At 39.6% G+C, this 15,940-nt stretch overlaps 1 protein-coding gene across 2 annotated transcripts in view; it reads left to right on the forward strand.

The window, feature by feature from the left end:
* Positions 1–469: 469 nt before the first annotated feature.
* lgr4 (leucine-rich repeat containing G protein-coupled receptor 4) overlaps positions 470–15,940 on the forward strand; it is a 35,140-nt gene continuing 19,669 nt past the window's right edge. Inside the window, exons 1-3 of one of the 2 annotated variants that reach the window (XM_028573637.1) lie at positions 1,324–1,343; positions 9,755–9,826; positions 10,761–10,971. In XM_028573637.1, coding sequence (XP_028429438.1) covers positions 10,907–10,971 — 65 coding nt within the window. In that variant the 5' untranslated portion in view covers positions 1,324–1,343; positions 9,755–9,826; positions 10,761–10,906. Of the gene's footprint in view, positions 1,344–9,754; positions 9,827–10,760; positions 10,972–15,940 lie in introns of both variants that reach the window. The other variant, XM_028573630.1, reaches the window with a different exon arrangement.

Raw genomic sequence — 15,940 nt, forward strand, 5'->3', positions numbered from 1 at the left:
GCCAATATTTTACTTTTTACACCATTACGTTTATTTTAAAGCATTAGTTACTAGTTATTTTGCAGATTTAGATTATTTATACAAAATATAAATCAACTAAGAGATATTAACAGTATTGTAAATTAAGTTATCCGGCAGTAAAGTTCCACCCTTACAAGCTTTGATACACATTAATGCATCACTAATTATAATCCAGTAATATATTATTCTGAAATGAGCAGTTCTGCATTATAATGAGTAGGCTACTTTTGAGTAGTTTGAGTAGAGTTTGGATGCAGGAATTTCAACTGTAACAAAGTATTTTCCACTGTAGTATTTATGAATATCTGTATACTTCTTCCACCACTGTACTTGGTTACATTCCACCACTCATTTTGAAACATGGTAAACAAGTTGTTTTACGAGAAATGCACTGATAGCTACATTACCCATACTGGACCTCCATAATTGTGTGAACAGTTTTTACCTGACTTTTTTTCCCCTCGCTGGTGAGAGTGCAGCAGTTGGCAGACTCTGACGTTGTGGTGGTGCAGGTCTCAGCGTTGCACAGGCCGGGCCCAATGCTGCAGGTTGTCCGGTAGGGTGCCTGCCGAGCTACAGTACAAGCATGCTGTAGATGTCAGGAGCAGAGGAGGGGAACGTGAGGAATGGCTGAAAACTGTCGGTGATTTTGTTAGGAAACAAACCATGAGTGTCCTGTGTGTTTAACTGAACATTTCACCGCCACCGAATCAGCCTGTTAGCGACGCATTAGCAGGCACCGCTCGTTTTGTTTTTTGGTTATTTAATGGGACAACGAAAACGCAAAAAACGCAAGGTAGGCTACCGCTCCTGTCGCCAGCCCTGCTACTTTATTTTCATGGACTAATACGACGCACAAGGGTGGTTGAGAAATGTTTAACAGCAAGGTAAAACACTCGTCTTTGAAGACGATGTTTGGTTTTTAACGCTTGCCAAAACGTTAACGTGGATATATTTTGGTCGGGCTCGTTAATGTATGAAGTGCTCGGACGTTATATTTTGTTTTGAAAAGCGTCGGTTAGGCTTCATCTCTTCATGCCTCAATCGACCAACCACATGAGAAGTCGACGTCCGGAATAGATTAAACCACAAAGAAAGGCCCCCTTTTTATCGCTTTCACCTGAACCTACGAGGGAAACAATGCGTGTGGATTTGTTTTGGATGTGTTTGTGGTGTTTCCTTCGTCCTGGTGCCACCGGTCAAGGACAGTCGACGGCCGTTTGTTCGCCCTCATGTAGCTGCGATGAAGATGGGGGTGCAGACTGCTCCGGGAGAGGGCTGACCACCGTCCCAACTGGGCTCAGAGCTTTCACCTACTACCTGTAAGTAGCTACTAACTTAACGTCCACAGTGAAATACAACCTCACAACAAGTCTGTGCACTTATAAATGCCTAATCGTAAAGGCCTGAGTATGGGATATTGTTGTGTATACATCGCAAGTGATGTGTACAAGTGAATTATGGACATACAACATCATGATGTAGGCTAAACTTTATACAAATGGCCCACCAGAGTAAAAATGTCCAAATGAAGATCTTAGGAAGAGCCTAAGGGTTTCTAGTCATTATTTAATGTCATAACTCTAACAGTTCAGTTAAACCAGTGGTTCCAAACTTTTTCATGTCAAGACACCTTGACTGACTCAAATTAGACAACAGACCTCATTTAAAGATTTTGTCCCAGTGTCCCCCATTTGATAGGATTTTTGCTTTTAGATGTTTTATTGTAGAAAGTATGACATCCATGACCAAAAGTCCTACATTTTGTCATGGTGTTACTTATGGATGGAATTATAGTCAACATAATGATTCCCCTTTTTGCCAGAGACCCCCCCCCCTGGAACTCTCATAAGGAGCCCACTTTGGGAACCACTGAGTTCAACTAAACACAGTTAAAGCTTGACAACTTGTCACCAACTTTCAGTACAAACTAATCTTTTTCTGAAACTTTTAATCAGCTTACAGTTTCTACTCATGCTGTACTAGACATGAGTAATGAAGGGCTGCAACAAATGATGATTAGCCTACATTATTATCAGTTATTCAATCAATTATTTTAGAGTTGAAACAATCAGCAGATTCAGCGAGCTACAGAAAATTTATCTGCAGCTATTTTGATAATCTAGCACTCTATATGTTTCCTCAAAGTGTTATTTTTTTACCTGGCATCCAGCAGCAGATTACATCTTTAGAGGTATTTTCGTGATCTTAAAGATATATACTTTTTGCCTGGAATGATAAATTTGTATTCAAATTTAAACATTGGTTTGGCCCTTGACAAACATTTTATTTTTACAGACAAACAGAAAACGTTTTGGGATCACAAACATACTCTTTAAAGACAACTTGCTGCTGAATAAGAGGTGAAAACAAAATGTCTGGATTTTTTCCCCCCTAAGGTTGGGGTAAGACATGCTATGTGACTGAACCACCAAGTAATGTACAGAGTGTAAGAGAGTAATGCTTTGTGGATTGTAGCCAGCGGTATTTTTAATCTAAAATGATTTAGGAGTCAAGATTGGGCCATTTTCGCATTCTCACCACAGGTCTGATTAAGAGTTTAACTATTGCTTCATGTAAGGGCACTATTTTTTTTTTTTAAATAAAAGGTGGAGCAAAATGTATACCAGGTAGGCTAAGTCATATCGTTGTGGGTGGTGCAGATACAGTTGATGATTGCCCCATGAAGAAACTCCTCAGTTTGTTTCACAACCTCTGGGTTAATCATAAACTACAGTACTCACCTCAGCAACAGCATTCAAAACAGCAATTTATTGTGGCTTTTTGTACTGTGCACCCTCAAGAAGTTATGACTTTAAGTTTACTTTTTTTTTCTGTCACCTTGCCTGAAAATGTTAAGGTTCTTGTTCTTGTTTGGGGAAACCTATGTGCTGTTTTACCACCTTTTGAGAATTGTGGCCAAAGCCTCGCTACACAAGAACCAATATTGTGCCACTGAAATCACCACTGTTAAGGAAAGTGTTAGGTAAAGTAAGCAGAGGAAGTGGACTCATATGCCAGGCTCTCAAGACATGTCGCACTAAGGCCTACTCCTTACAGCGGGAACTCTCAGCATACCTTTTTCTTATTATGGGCAGTCTGACATCTTAATCTCAACATGAAGCATTGTTTTCACAAAGTGATATCATAGCTTTTACTGCCACTCTGCTGGCCTATTTTTATTCCAAAATGGAAAACAATATGTTGTTTTCCAGATTGTGCTATCTTCTTGTCTCTGCTCTGCACATTGCTATCTAAATGCTCTGTGACAGAAGTAAACTGCCTCATATATTTGCTTCACCCTCTTAAAAGTATGTGAAAGGTTGCTTGTCCCTCTCTCTGTCCTACTCTCATTTGTTCTCCTGGTCTCTTGAACTTAAGTTGTCCTCTCCCACTCCCTCCGTCTTTTGTATGTGGAGCATTGGGGTTAGGGATCATGATGGATTAGTGAGACATATTGCAGCTGCAAGGGCTCCTTCTCTCAGGGCTAATGCACCCACCGTGGTCTGCTGATGTGTAAAGAAAAAAAATCTCATGAATGTTTTGTCAATACATTTGAACTGAACTTGTACAAGTTTGTTTGCAGTTATCATGTCAATAGAATCCGTTTGATGCTTAGTCAAAAAAGAAATCTAGTCAAGACAGTGCCAACAACGTGAAGGAAGGTGTAAATATGAAGATACAAACACACGCGTGATAGCAGGAACACACATTTAACATAGTGGTTTGTAAGCGTAGCAATGCCCAAAGGTCAAGAAGTCCTCATTACAAGGACGAGTATTTTAGGCTAAGCTATTTCTATTCTATTGTTGCCTCTCTACTGTTGATTTGTGTCTTTGCTTTGGAAAAATATAAACTTATGGCAATAGAAGACCACAGATTATACAACAAATCATATGACGATGTTGGAGTGGACTCTTACCTACAGCCCACAGGGGCTTGAGATTTGGCATCCATAATGGAAACAGCCCTGTCACAGAAAAGCAGATGAGAAAAAAGGGAGGCCCCTCAGCCGATAACAAAGCAAACACTCCTTTTGAAGGTATGTAGTTTACCTGCCACTGACTCTCTGCACAGGTTTTAAACTCTTGTGCATTTTAAGGGAGCCAGAGGAGGTTATTACAGCTTACATTTCAGTTGTGATTAGGTCCTTTCATAGCATGAACGAGGTTGAGACTGAAAAAGAAGGGGTGGTGTCAGGGGTCTTGCACTCTGCTGGTGGAGCTTGCCGGCTTCACCATTGATGCCCTCAATCCATTTTTAACTGAATGATACTTTTGTTCTTGGTCAGCAGAGGTGAAAGGAGCCAGTCAGTGGTTCCCAATCCCAAACAGGATTACTTGTGGATGGGAGAATATTAATGCTCTCTCCCCCTCTGAATCCCCAACCCTGTCCTTCACCTAAACACCTATTCCCATCAGATCCCCCCATCACAGTTTCTAACTGCTAATGGTTGCTGGTTTTCTAAATTTGTGCTCAGTATTCAAAAATAAAATGCTTCCCCAAATTGAGTTTGGTAGAAGTTTTTTTTTTTTATATAGGTTTTTGACTTAAATGGTTTGTATAGTAAATGTGTTTTAATGTTTATGTTTAATGTTTAGTAGTATTAGCAAGGAAAATTTTAGGACATGTACTAAAAATGACGTGATGAAGTAAAGGCTGTAATGTCTAAGTGATAGAGGGTTCAAGGTAACATAAGAGTTTTAAAAAGGATTGCCAGATGCTTGGAAGTTAGTTTAAAACATGGCAAATATGCTTTAAATGCAATGTCATGTGGAGAGCATATCGAGGACTTGTGGCCACAATTCGGTTTTGGTAGTTGACCTTTTATTCAGGTGGACTATGAAGAACTTAAAGTGTAGTAACTCTAGACTGGAACAGAAGGAAGAGCTGCTAATTTTGCTTCCCACCATTCATCCATACAGTAACTGTGCTGAACCTCCTTCTTTGGGAAGTGAACATTTCTTTGCCTAAATGTAGACCTACTCTGTGTTTCTACATCTCTAAGTTTTCATTTCTGACTGTAAGACATTTATTTTCAATTTCTTGATTAATCTTTTGTATATAAAATATCCGAAAATAGTGAAAAACATCCATCGCACATTGGAGAAGCTGCAGAAATTTCTTTTTTGGCATTTCTTTTAGTATCAAAATAGTACCTGATCTGTGGATTGACTAATCAATTAATCGACTAATCGTCGCAGCTCTAAAAAAATGAAAACCACTTTTATTTGTTACAAAACCTGTGTTTCCTTTTTAAACAATATAAAAAGGGGCCTTCACAATGGGCATAGCATCATGAGCGGCTGAGTGAAAGGGAAATAAAAAGTAGGGTTTGCAGACTCTAGAGCTGCTCCTCACATCGGACCATCTGACTGACTTAGTGATCAATGGAGTGCCTGAGTCACCTTACTGTCCTTATGTCCATTACTAACAAAATGACAGAAATGTGAATGAGAACATGTGACAGATTGTCTCTAAGTGCCATCGAATGTATATGAGAAAAGGGGCTTTTGTGTATTTTTTTCTGGGGTCCATTAAGATCATATAACAGGACATGTGAAACTGTGGTAAACCACCATCAGTAAGTTGGCATTTAGTTATAGTGTAGTAGGTAATATATTTTTGTTGTATCTTTACATTGGTTTTACACACCTGAGCATCTGAACACTATTAGTAAATGCTGCTCAGTCAATTCCACAGACTGAGAAAAGACATGTACAGTACTGTATGTTTCACTTTCCCTTTTCATTTCTTCTGTTCAACTTTTTCATGTGTTATTGTTTCACAGCAGTGAATTACATTATATGCTTTTTTTTTTTACTCCGATTGAGAGAAAGTAACTTTAAATGTCAAAGTGAAAACAAATCTCTACCAATTGATCTGAATTAAGTACAAATCTAAAATAAATAAAACAGTGGAAAAACTTAAATCAACAGTAAAAAAAACAACTGAAATTTGCCTATTTAAACTTTATTTTTTCATTCAGAACACGAGAAAATACTTACTTTCTTGCAAAATGCAATGAGCTAAATCATTGTTTTTCTCGATTATTCTGCTTTTGTGAATATTGGGAGCCGAAATCATAATCACGATTACATTTTCATTAATTGCACAGCCCTACCTATCACTGCGATATGGCAGTTAACCCCTTTTTACGAGAGTAGCGTAAGTTAGAGCGAGAATGGCAGGTGCGTTGAGTGAGTGATGTCAATGCCTGTGTGGTCGCGCAAGAAGAGCGAGCGGTGATAGTAGCGTATGAGTGCGGCTGTGAGGAAAAAGAGATAGCAAAGATGATGTAAAGTCAGTTAAAGTAAACAATAAAACAACAAGCTTCTCAAGACACAGTGGCTTCATATGTTGTCAATACTGCCGGTAATGGGTGTTACCCCCGAAAAAGCATCAGCTTCAACCTTACAACACATGTTGCAGCACAGTGATCCATTTCAGCTAAAGCTGAGCAGACAGAGAGCAGAGAGGGCATTCTGTGCAGTCTGCTAAGTTGTTGCAATATAAGCGGCTCTGTTTTAGGCTACAAAAACGTGCAGGCTAATAATTAACCGTGCTGTTTTTTTGGGGTTAAGCTATAAGCAGAAGGCAACTCCGCTAGCTGCTAGGCTAATGCATGCGGTGTAAAGTGCAATTTTAAAACACTGCAGCGCTATGCTGTCCACTTTAACTGAGAATGGAGAAATTAACTTACCTTTCCTACCATGTATTATATTAACAAGTACACAAGCCTAGAAATAATTCATAACAATCGGACACACAAAAGAACCCCCCTTTTTTTTTTTAAACGAAGTCCAACCCAGTTCTTATTCCACATAAAACACTACATTACATCACTTTCAGCGAGCTTCACGGAGGGCAAAATAGCATCACTGATCTTTTTTTTTTTTTACAGAATATTCAAACACAACAAAATACTAATTCCGTCAGCACGTTAGCATGTCGTTGACTACAGTTTGTAACCGACAACGCAATCTTCGTTTGGATAACCCACTCGACTGTCCTGCTCTTACAGATGTAAACTAGCCACAGACAGTTGCCTCGTTCATGGACTTATGACAATGCGTCACAGCAGAATCAATATAGGGGAAACGCGCAGGGTAGGGCTGGGCGATATGGAGAAAATCAGATATCACGATATTCTTGACCAAATACCTCGATATCGATATTGCGGCGATATTCTAGGGTTGACAATTGGTGCTCTAACAAAATATCTTCACACTTAGATTTTAGATAAATAATCATCAGTAATGTGAACATAATATCTATAATCATAATATCTTTACTGTAATGCAGCCTTTAAAAGCAGGAAAAGACACCACTTATGTCATATCACGATATTACGATATCCAAAATCTAAGACGATATCTAGTCTCATATCACGATATCGATATAATATTGATATATTGCCCAGCCCTAGCGCAGGGTTCCCGTTTGGTCTGGCAGCCTGCAAGGCCTGTACAATTATAGGGGAAACACTGGTGTTAGATGGATGAATAACTGTGTTTTGGTTTCCACCCAACATTATATTTTCCATTATGGTTGAAATGTTGGATATTAGTTTTATCAGACTTTGTTCGAAACATGTGCCTTTTTCTGTTTTCTGTTCCCACGAGAGGCAATGAGCTCTAGTTATGTCACTGTCAGTGTCTTGCTTCTTGGCAGTTAGTAGTTTGGTCAGGTGACAAGCTTTAGTAAGAGTCTGGTGCTGTGGACAGTTACTATATGCAGTCTTTTGTGGCTTTTGTAATGTTTAATATTAAAAGTGTGTACAATATAAATGAATTGGCCACCGGTCGGGACTATCAGTTTATTGTCTGCAGATACGTCTGGTTGTAGGAAGTGTCAGATGTAACCGATCAACACGTGTTGCTGCCCGGTCGGGCAAGTGAGAAAAAGATTCTACTTTCCCAAAGTCAATTTTTACTGGCACCTATACCAATTGTTTTTTATTAGTGGTTATCAAATAACGACAACAAATCAAGCAAATTGTTATGTGATCTTAATTTACAATTTATAATTGCACTGTATGTCCATTCAGCTTTTCTGATATCACACATAGCTAATAAACAATTCCAGATACATTTTGCAATATGCATCTCAGTTCACATTTTCACTGACTATGACCACTACTACTACAAATGAAGCCAAAATGGCACATGGGATATACATTTACTGATACCTGTTTGTAGAAGCGTTTAGGCTTGTCACCATTTATCACAGCTGCATTTTTAGTGTCCCCTTCAATCTATCTTAGCAGGGACAGGCCAGGGCCTTGATGAGCAAAGCAGCCAGACACAGGAGGAGGGAGGAAGTGTGATAAAGTCATGCAGGCCTCCCGTACTCCCCAGCACTGCATGTGGTTCAGACCAGTCAACAGTCTACGGAAGATTTTGTCAAACAGTTTAAAATGTGGTTAGGGATGTATCCATCTGACCACCAGTGGTGGCAGATGTGCAGCAGTGGTTGCAGAACACCACCAGAGATGTTGTCTCGGTAGGAAAGAACGATAAGGAGTGGGTGGATGTTGATGGAAGTTTTGTTGTAGCTGCACAGTCTGTATGGTAATTGGATAACCAGGTAAGTGGAGATGGGACACAGGTCGCAGGGATGATTAGGGTTCTGTCAGGGCCCACCTTTTAAGGTGTGGGGGTGTGTGTGGGTGTGTGTGGGTGTGTGTGGGTGGGTGGTTTGGACTGCAGAGGAAGGGCAATATGATCCTTGTTGGATTCAGGGGCCCACACACAAGGTCCTAGGGAGATCTGGCAGTGAAATTCAAGATGGGCAGTTGGAGAGTGAAAGGGGGGCAGGGGGTTGCTTCATTCGTGAATCCCGGATGTTTTTTCAGTCTTGATATGTGCCGTCTCTTTACATATGGCGTTGGGGGGGGTGCTGCTTTCTTTGAAGCAGGTTACAGGGCCTCCTAATCAAGATGCAGAGCTGAGTTTGCTATCACTGTATAAGTATCTTCAGCCCAAGACAGCATTTTGTCCCTTGTTTAACTGTGACAGTCCCTTACTTTGACACACACACTTAACAGAGTTTTTTAAATTATCATTATGAAGATGTAGACCCATATACTCATATTTGCTTAGGTGTGGAAGCAAATCAAGTCCTGTGTGCATATTTTTCATGCTGCTACATGCCTATCTTTACTCAAAGTTTGTTTGAAAATGAAGATCCCTGGGGCTAAGGAGAAGGGCTTTTTCAAGGCTATTTTCTTTGGTTGAGGTTACACTCATGCAGGCATAGTCAAGACTTAAAAGTGCCATAAGGGATGGGTGGCACAACTACCCTATTGCTTGTAGATTACAAATACAGTCAAAAACTTAACTGCATGTATGCTATAGTTTAGTTAATAAAGTAAGGCCTCAAACACAGATGATTTTGAGAATTAAGTCTGTTGTTAAAATCACAGAAAATGTTATGTAAGTAAAATTTTATTTATATAACAGTTTTCAAAACCAAGATTAAAAGGGCTTCACCGTAACAAAAGGCGAGGCAATAAAAATAATTTAATTGACAAAATGGTTAAAGAATTAAGAACAAAATCGGGGCAAGGAGGCATCAATAAAATATCTTTTGAGAACAAAGTGAAAGTGAACAATAGTGATCTGTTATTGGAAACAGCTTGAAAACTTTTTTTTTTTAAATGTATAAGAAAGGTTAAAAACTGATTTTGAGGTTATCAATGAACTAACATTTTTTTTTATTATTTCCACAGTGACCTGAGCATGAACAACATCACTGAGCTTCCAGCATTTGTATTCAAGAACTTCCCCTATCTGGAAGAACTGTGAGTACATGGCTCGTTTTTCTCTTGCTAATGATGTATTTACTCTGAACAATGTTGACATGAGGGCTTATGATATGCACCTGGGTATTTGAGTTTGCGCTGCAAAACACACAGTATAGGTGCACAACATGCCCTTCTTCTCAGTTGGAGAAGATAAGCGCAGCATTACGTGAGGTTATGAATCACTCAACCATTCATGAGTTGAACTAGGGCGGTTATAAAAGGTGCAGTAGAGCTCAATTAAAAAGAATAGATGAGACAACATGTATTGAAGCTACAATCATGTGACATCCTGTGTGGATTTTTGCTTTTAAGGGATTATCAGGGTGGCAACAGCACATCTGTGCTCTGGGGCTTTGTTGAGTGGCGTACATCTAATCACAGTGGGTGTTTGTTATTTCTTTACTCTTTAAACACTCCACTGTCTGGCTCGGTGCTGCTGGAAGTCAGAGATAAAATCTGTCTACCTGATATCAGGTAACATGCAGCTCTGAGAAAGCAAAATGACCAGTGAGTGAACAAATCCAAGCGGTTCCAGCTCCACTTGGTCTTTTGTGGGCATGGGTTTTTTCATCCCTCGTGCGTCTTTCAGCCGGCCGAGTCTTCACCCTCGTCTTTTCCATACACCACTCCAATCTGCTTTGTTGAAAGGCAATTTACTTTTCATCGCATTGTGTGGAGGAATGCAAGGCAGGAAGGAAGAGGGCAAAACAATGGTTTCCATGGCAACACGGGTGAAAAAACCACGCGGTCTCGCTACAACTTCTTTCTCATAGGTCATCATGATTGATGGACTATCATCAGGGTGTCATTGATTGACATATAACCTTAGTTCATATGTGTGTTTTTGTTTAACCTTCTTTCTGAGAACAAATCTGCAGGCTTGCCTCAGTGAACTTTGGTCAAAGACTTTTTTTTTTTTTTTTTACTTCAGGGCTGCAGCAGAGCATGGGCCCTGAGGGCAAAGACAGGGAGAGAAAGAGTTGACAGAGGAAGAGATCAGGGAGAGAAGAGAGAGCAGGACATCCTCATACAGGACAGGAGCGCAGACAAGATAGGAATATTCTCTCCTTCATAGTCATGCAATCTCCGCTTTCTTTCTTTCTTGCCAAAGGCATAACAAAGCTCAGCAGACGTGATGACAGGTATTCTCTGTCTCCTTAGCAGTTTGTTTATAGTCTTGGAATCACCTGTGACCAATACACCTCTATATGTCTTCAGTGAATTGTGGTTATGACATCCGGGTCAGTCGTTGTCGATAAGGTTGCATTTTGTTAACAGAATGATTAAAAGTGTAGTTGTTATTTTAATGTTTTTTTGTTTTGGTTAAGTAACTGTGTATTCTCCTATTTTTCATGTTTTGTAAAACACATGGTATTGCATCCATTTTGTGATGTGTGCTGTGTTCTTGCTATTTTTAATCGGTATGAATCTGCCTGAGTGATAAGCCATAAAATCCATATTGGTATACTTTATCCTAGGGCTTGACAATTAATCGAAACCAAAATTCAGAACCTCTAACTAGGGCTGAAACGATTCCTCGAGTAACTTGAATAATTTGATTACTAAAAATCCTCGATGCAAAATGATTTGCCTCAAAGCTTCGTTTAATTAATGTTACCAACGTTGTATCACTCACGGTGTTTCCGCACGGATGATTATTACAGTCGCACACCGGGCTGACGTTGCTGGCGACACGTGCCATGAAGACTGATTACAAAATGAAGAAAGAGCGTAAATAGTAAGGGGCTAAGAGAAGAGACAGGCTGGAGAAAACAACAAAGCGTCCAAAGTTTGGAATCAGTTCAAACGTAATTGAAATGAAAACTCTGCACAGTGTCTACTGCAAATTTGAACTAGCTTACCACAATAATAGCACAATGTCAATGCTTCAGCATCTCAACAGAAAACATTGAGTCTAACTTAATCATCCATTCCACGAAGCAGACCCAACAAAAGTAAATCACAGAGTCGTACGGACGATGAAACTACACCAACACAACAACTACCAAAAACAAAGACAAGAAAATACGTAGTGGTGACCACAATTTGATCTAAAGAGTCTAAAAAACAGCTGATTGTTCCGCACCATTTTCTCTCACTCTCTCTCTTCATGGAGAAACAGCTGATCAACGATCTACTAGCAACAGTGTAACAGAGCTGTGTAGCATGTAATGAAATATATAAATGAAAATAGGTTAAGTATAACTAATATTTACATATAGGCGTATATACAGACCAGTCTCAGGTTGAAACTTGTAGTTCTGAAAGTTAAGTTGCTGTTATGTTCATGTATGTTTAATATATGCCTTAGTTTGAGGTTATTATTGCATTTCAGAAAATGTTTTCATTAAAAACAATGTAATATGGCCCTTAAATGCACTTAATATGTATAGTTTTTTTTGAGAGATGATATTGTAAGCAATGTAGGCAATAAAAATTTAGCTTTTTCTGAAAATTAAACCAAACTATATATTATTGCTCTTCAATAAAACAAAATTATTTCTTATCCGATTAATCCATGGAATAATCGGTAGAATACTCTATTACTAAAATAATCGATAGCTGCAGCCCTACCTCTAACAAACATAATTTCCCCATGTTGGTTATTTTGTTTTTTTTAATCCTGTTAATACTTTCCCCACTGTGTATGTGTTCCTGTACTTTCCCCTTAAAAACATACTAACACGTGTGTAGTCACATCGCCCCATCCAATTTGCGGCATGGAAACACCATGGAGGAGAATTCAAACGCAGAGTTAACTAAGCAACAGGAGCAGGTTGTACCAAAGAGAAACACAGTGCCCGTCGTTTGGACACATTATCGCTTCAAGACAACACTGAAGTAGTAAGTTTACCGGTAAAAGGTGACTGTGAGCCGGTTACCGGTCACCGTGAGGTCCCGGTCGTTTCAGTTATCTTTACAGTTAAGTTCAGCCGACAAAACGTCACAGTCATGCGGCGACGACAGTTACGTTTAGACACCAAAACAACCAGGAAAATTACAAACACCTGTTTCCTGAGTAAAAGTCTGGTTAACTTTTCTGGGACATGCACTCCGCTCCCCTGCTTGAAAGTCTTGTGTTTTACTTTTGACATGGCAGTATTTTTGTTTACAAGAGATGCTGTTTATTTTCTACTTTTTTAGGAAACTTGCCTTTTCCATTCAAACTAAAATTTTACTTTTTTCACAAGACCTCTTAATTAGGATGTGATATCGTCCAGCCCTAATTTATCCTTTATCTTGATAACAATAATGTAACCATACCAGAGATGTGGACTTGAGACTTGGTGACTTGGACTTGAGTCAACTCGAGTCACCATTTTGATGACTTGGGACTTGACAAGAAATAAATGACTTGAGACTCAACTTGAGGCATGATGACTCAAATAACTTGCGTGTATTCATAAGTTTGAATGTTAGATGTAAAATATGAAATAATTTAATGTAACAGTTGTTGGAACAGTCTCATGTCACTGTTTTGGTGTGGATTGGATGGGGCAAGGAGAGTGTGCTTTACATGTAATCAGGACCCACAGCCTGCTGCTCTGAAGCCTGGCATCACCACACAGCCAGCATATGGTACTACAACAAGCATTTTTAGTTAGTCTGTTTCTCTCTGCTGTTGTGTTGTCACATAGAACCGGTCTGGTTAAATTCAATTATATTATAATTTAATGTCACTTTTCTGTCTATCAAGTATGCTATGCAGCCACAGCGGCGGCAGTGCAAACTGTGAATCATGATTGGATGACTTAAAAAGCTGCCTAGTATGTGATTGTCATGGTTGGATGACTGGCTGTCAGTCCAACCCCTTGCTATGGCAACAGGTAACATCAAAGACGCCTGATGAAGCCTCTTTAGTCGGACCAGACCACCACAATGGCTGCATCTGTGCCACAAGTAATCACTTCTGGATTGAAAGTAATAATTTGTTTTTGCTTTGATTAAATAAATTTTACTGAATATCAATAATTATAATACAGATTAAATTCATTGTCATACTTGTAGTTATAAAAACTAGCCAATCATTTTATTAGATGGGCTGCTAATACCTTTTCTCTTTATAAAGACAGGATACTACAGGCAATAGTGCTGTATCTTGTTGTAAAAAAAAAGTGACTTGATTTGGGACATCACTTGACTTGACATACATGCATACGTGCATTTAAGTTTTTGACTTGTCTTTACTTCCAGTTGTCTACTCCTCTCAGACAGCGGCTATATTTTAAACATGCGGCTGGCGTTGATAAGCCAGCTAAGCTGCATTGTTTTGACTTGACCTGAATGCTCTGCTGTGAAGCTAGCGCTAATGGGATCTCCGTTTTACTGTTCAGAGTCAGGCTGTACCAGACTCTGCCAGTGACCTTGCTGCCTGGGGAGCGGCGGCGCAGTGAGGAGCTGCTGCTGTCGGGCGCGGAGCTCCGCCTCCCGCTGGAACTCCGACTGCTGTTTGTCCGCGGCGGGCTGCATAGCCGTCTGATGGCATCACTATTAAATTGAGACCGTATTAATAACCAGTTTTAAAACGTCTTCTTAAACAGTAGCCCAATTCCGTGATGTGGTACATTTGGTTTTCACACATGACGCGAACCGTAGGGGAGTACACATGAACTGTTTGCAAGACCACCTTTTCAAGTGGACTTGGGCATGGATCAACCAACTGTGCCTGGGTACGGTACACAATGTTCATACTAATCAAACAAACTGGACTTTGGGGTCAAGTGTATAGTCGGATCCGCACCCAGGTCCCGGATGCATAAGCCCCCTTAGTGCATTATATTCCATTATGGAAATGATTTCACCCTAGACCCCCCACTTCATATGTGTCCCCTCCGAAAGGCCTTTTCTAAAACAGGAAAAACCCTGGTATGTGTATGCTTGGATTAGGGCTGCCACCTCTTAGTCGATTAGTCGACTAATCGGTCGTTTTGGTCTTAGTCGACTAAGATTTCTTTAGTCGATAAGTCATTTTTTATGCTTATTCATGCTTAATTATTTATTTCCAAGAACCTTCTGAGCACATTTATGGTAAACACAAGATTTAAAGTGGTGCTTTTGCAGGAGTAATGGTCGAGAAACTCAGTTTTACAGATGGTTAATTAACTACATTTATATTGTGCTTTTCTAGTCTTAACCACCTCTCAAAGCGCACAGCTCTGTCAATTAAATCAACTAATCGATTAGTCGACAAAATCGTATAAGTGTTAGTCGACTAAGAATTTCTTTAGTCGAGAACAGCCCTAGCTTGGATTTGAATGTTGGGTTCTTGCTGCCTCTCCCTAACAGTGACATAATAGGCATAATAAACTTTGAGGTCAGTTTCATACATTGACCTGTCGTACGAGATAGAGATTTATTCCTCTGCAGTGGCAGTTAACATAACACATTGGCCCGCCAATTACTGTGCTGTATTCAAAGTTTAACAAGATATTTAGGGCTGAGACAAACAATAATGTTAACATAATAAACAGCAGGGTTAAGCTATGTACTGACACTCCCCCACAGTAACACGCTGTAAAGCCTCTCGTAGTAGAGCCGCTAGCTTAGCTTTAGCACAGGTACCCTCACAGTAACTCTTGTCAAAGGACCCTAAATGTGCTTCTAGTGATCGTCTTACCGCCTGTCTTTCCAGCAAAAAAAAACGGAGAGAATTTGTCTTAGAAATTTATAACACTTTGCAGTTGGGAATAAAACACAGCTGCTGATTTGATCCAAAATTAACCAAGAATACAGAAGAAAATTGATTTGAAATGCCGATTGTAAAATGTGTTTTTTTCAACGGCATAATGCTCAGCTTGCGCCGCGGTTACCTTGGTGATTGGATGTTTCCTGCTGATATGCACCTTGGAGGTCATAGTTAACTTCTACCCTGAAGTTTTTTATGAACACAGACTTAGTACCTTTTTTAAATCAAAGAACAAGATACTTTAATATCTAACAATGTTTATCTTTTGTACTGACGAGTCAACCAGGAAAGGGTCATGCTGTTCCAAGCCTTAGGAGTGCTCCAACTTTGAGTCACATTGTCTGTGGGAAAATGAATACAACTATTACTTCTTGAACCAGAGGCGCCTGAAATAGCTCCTCTCACTTCACAACTCTGTTAAAATT

Source organism: Perca flavescens, chromosome 1, assembly GCF_004354835.1.
Source record: "Perca flavescens isolate YP-PL-M2 chromosome 1, PFLA_1.0, whole genome shotgun sequence".
NCBI lineage: Eukaryota > Metazoa > Chordata > Actinopteri > Perciformes > Percidae > Perca > Perca flavescens.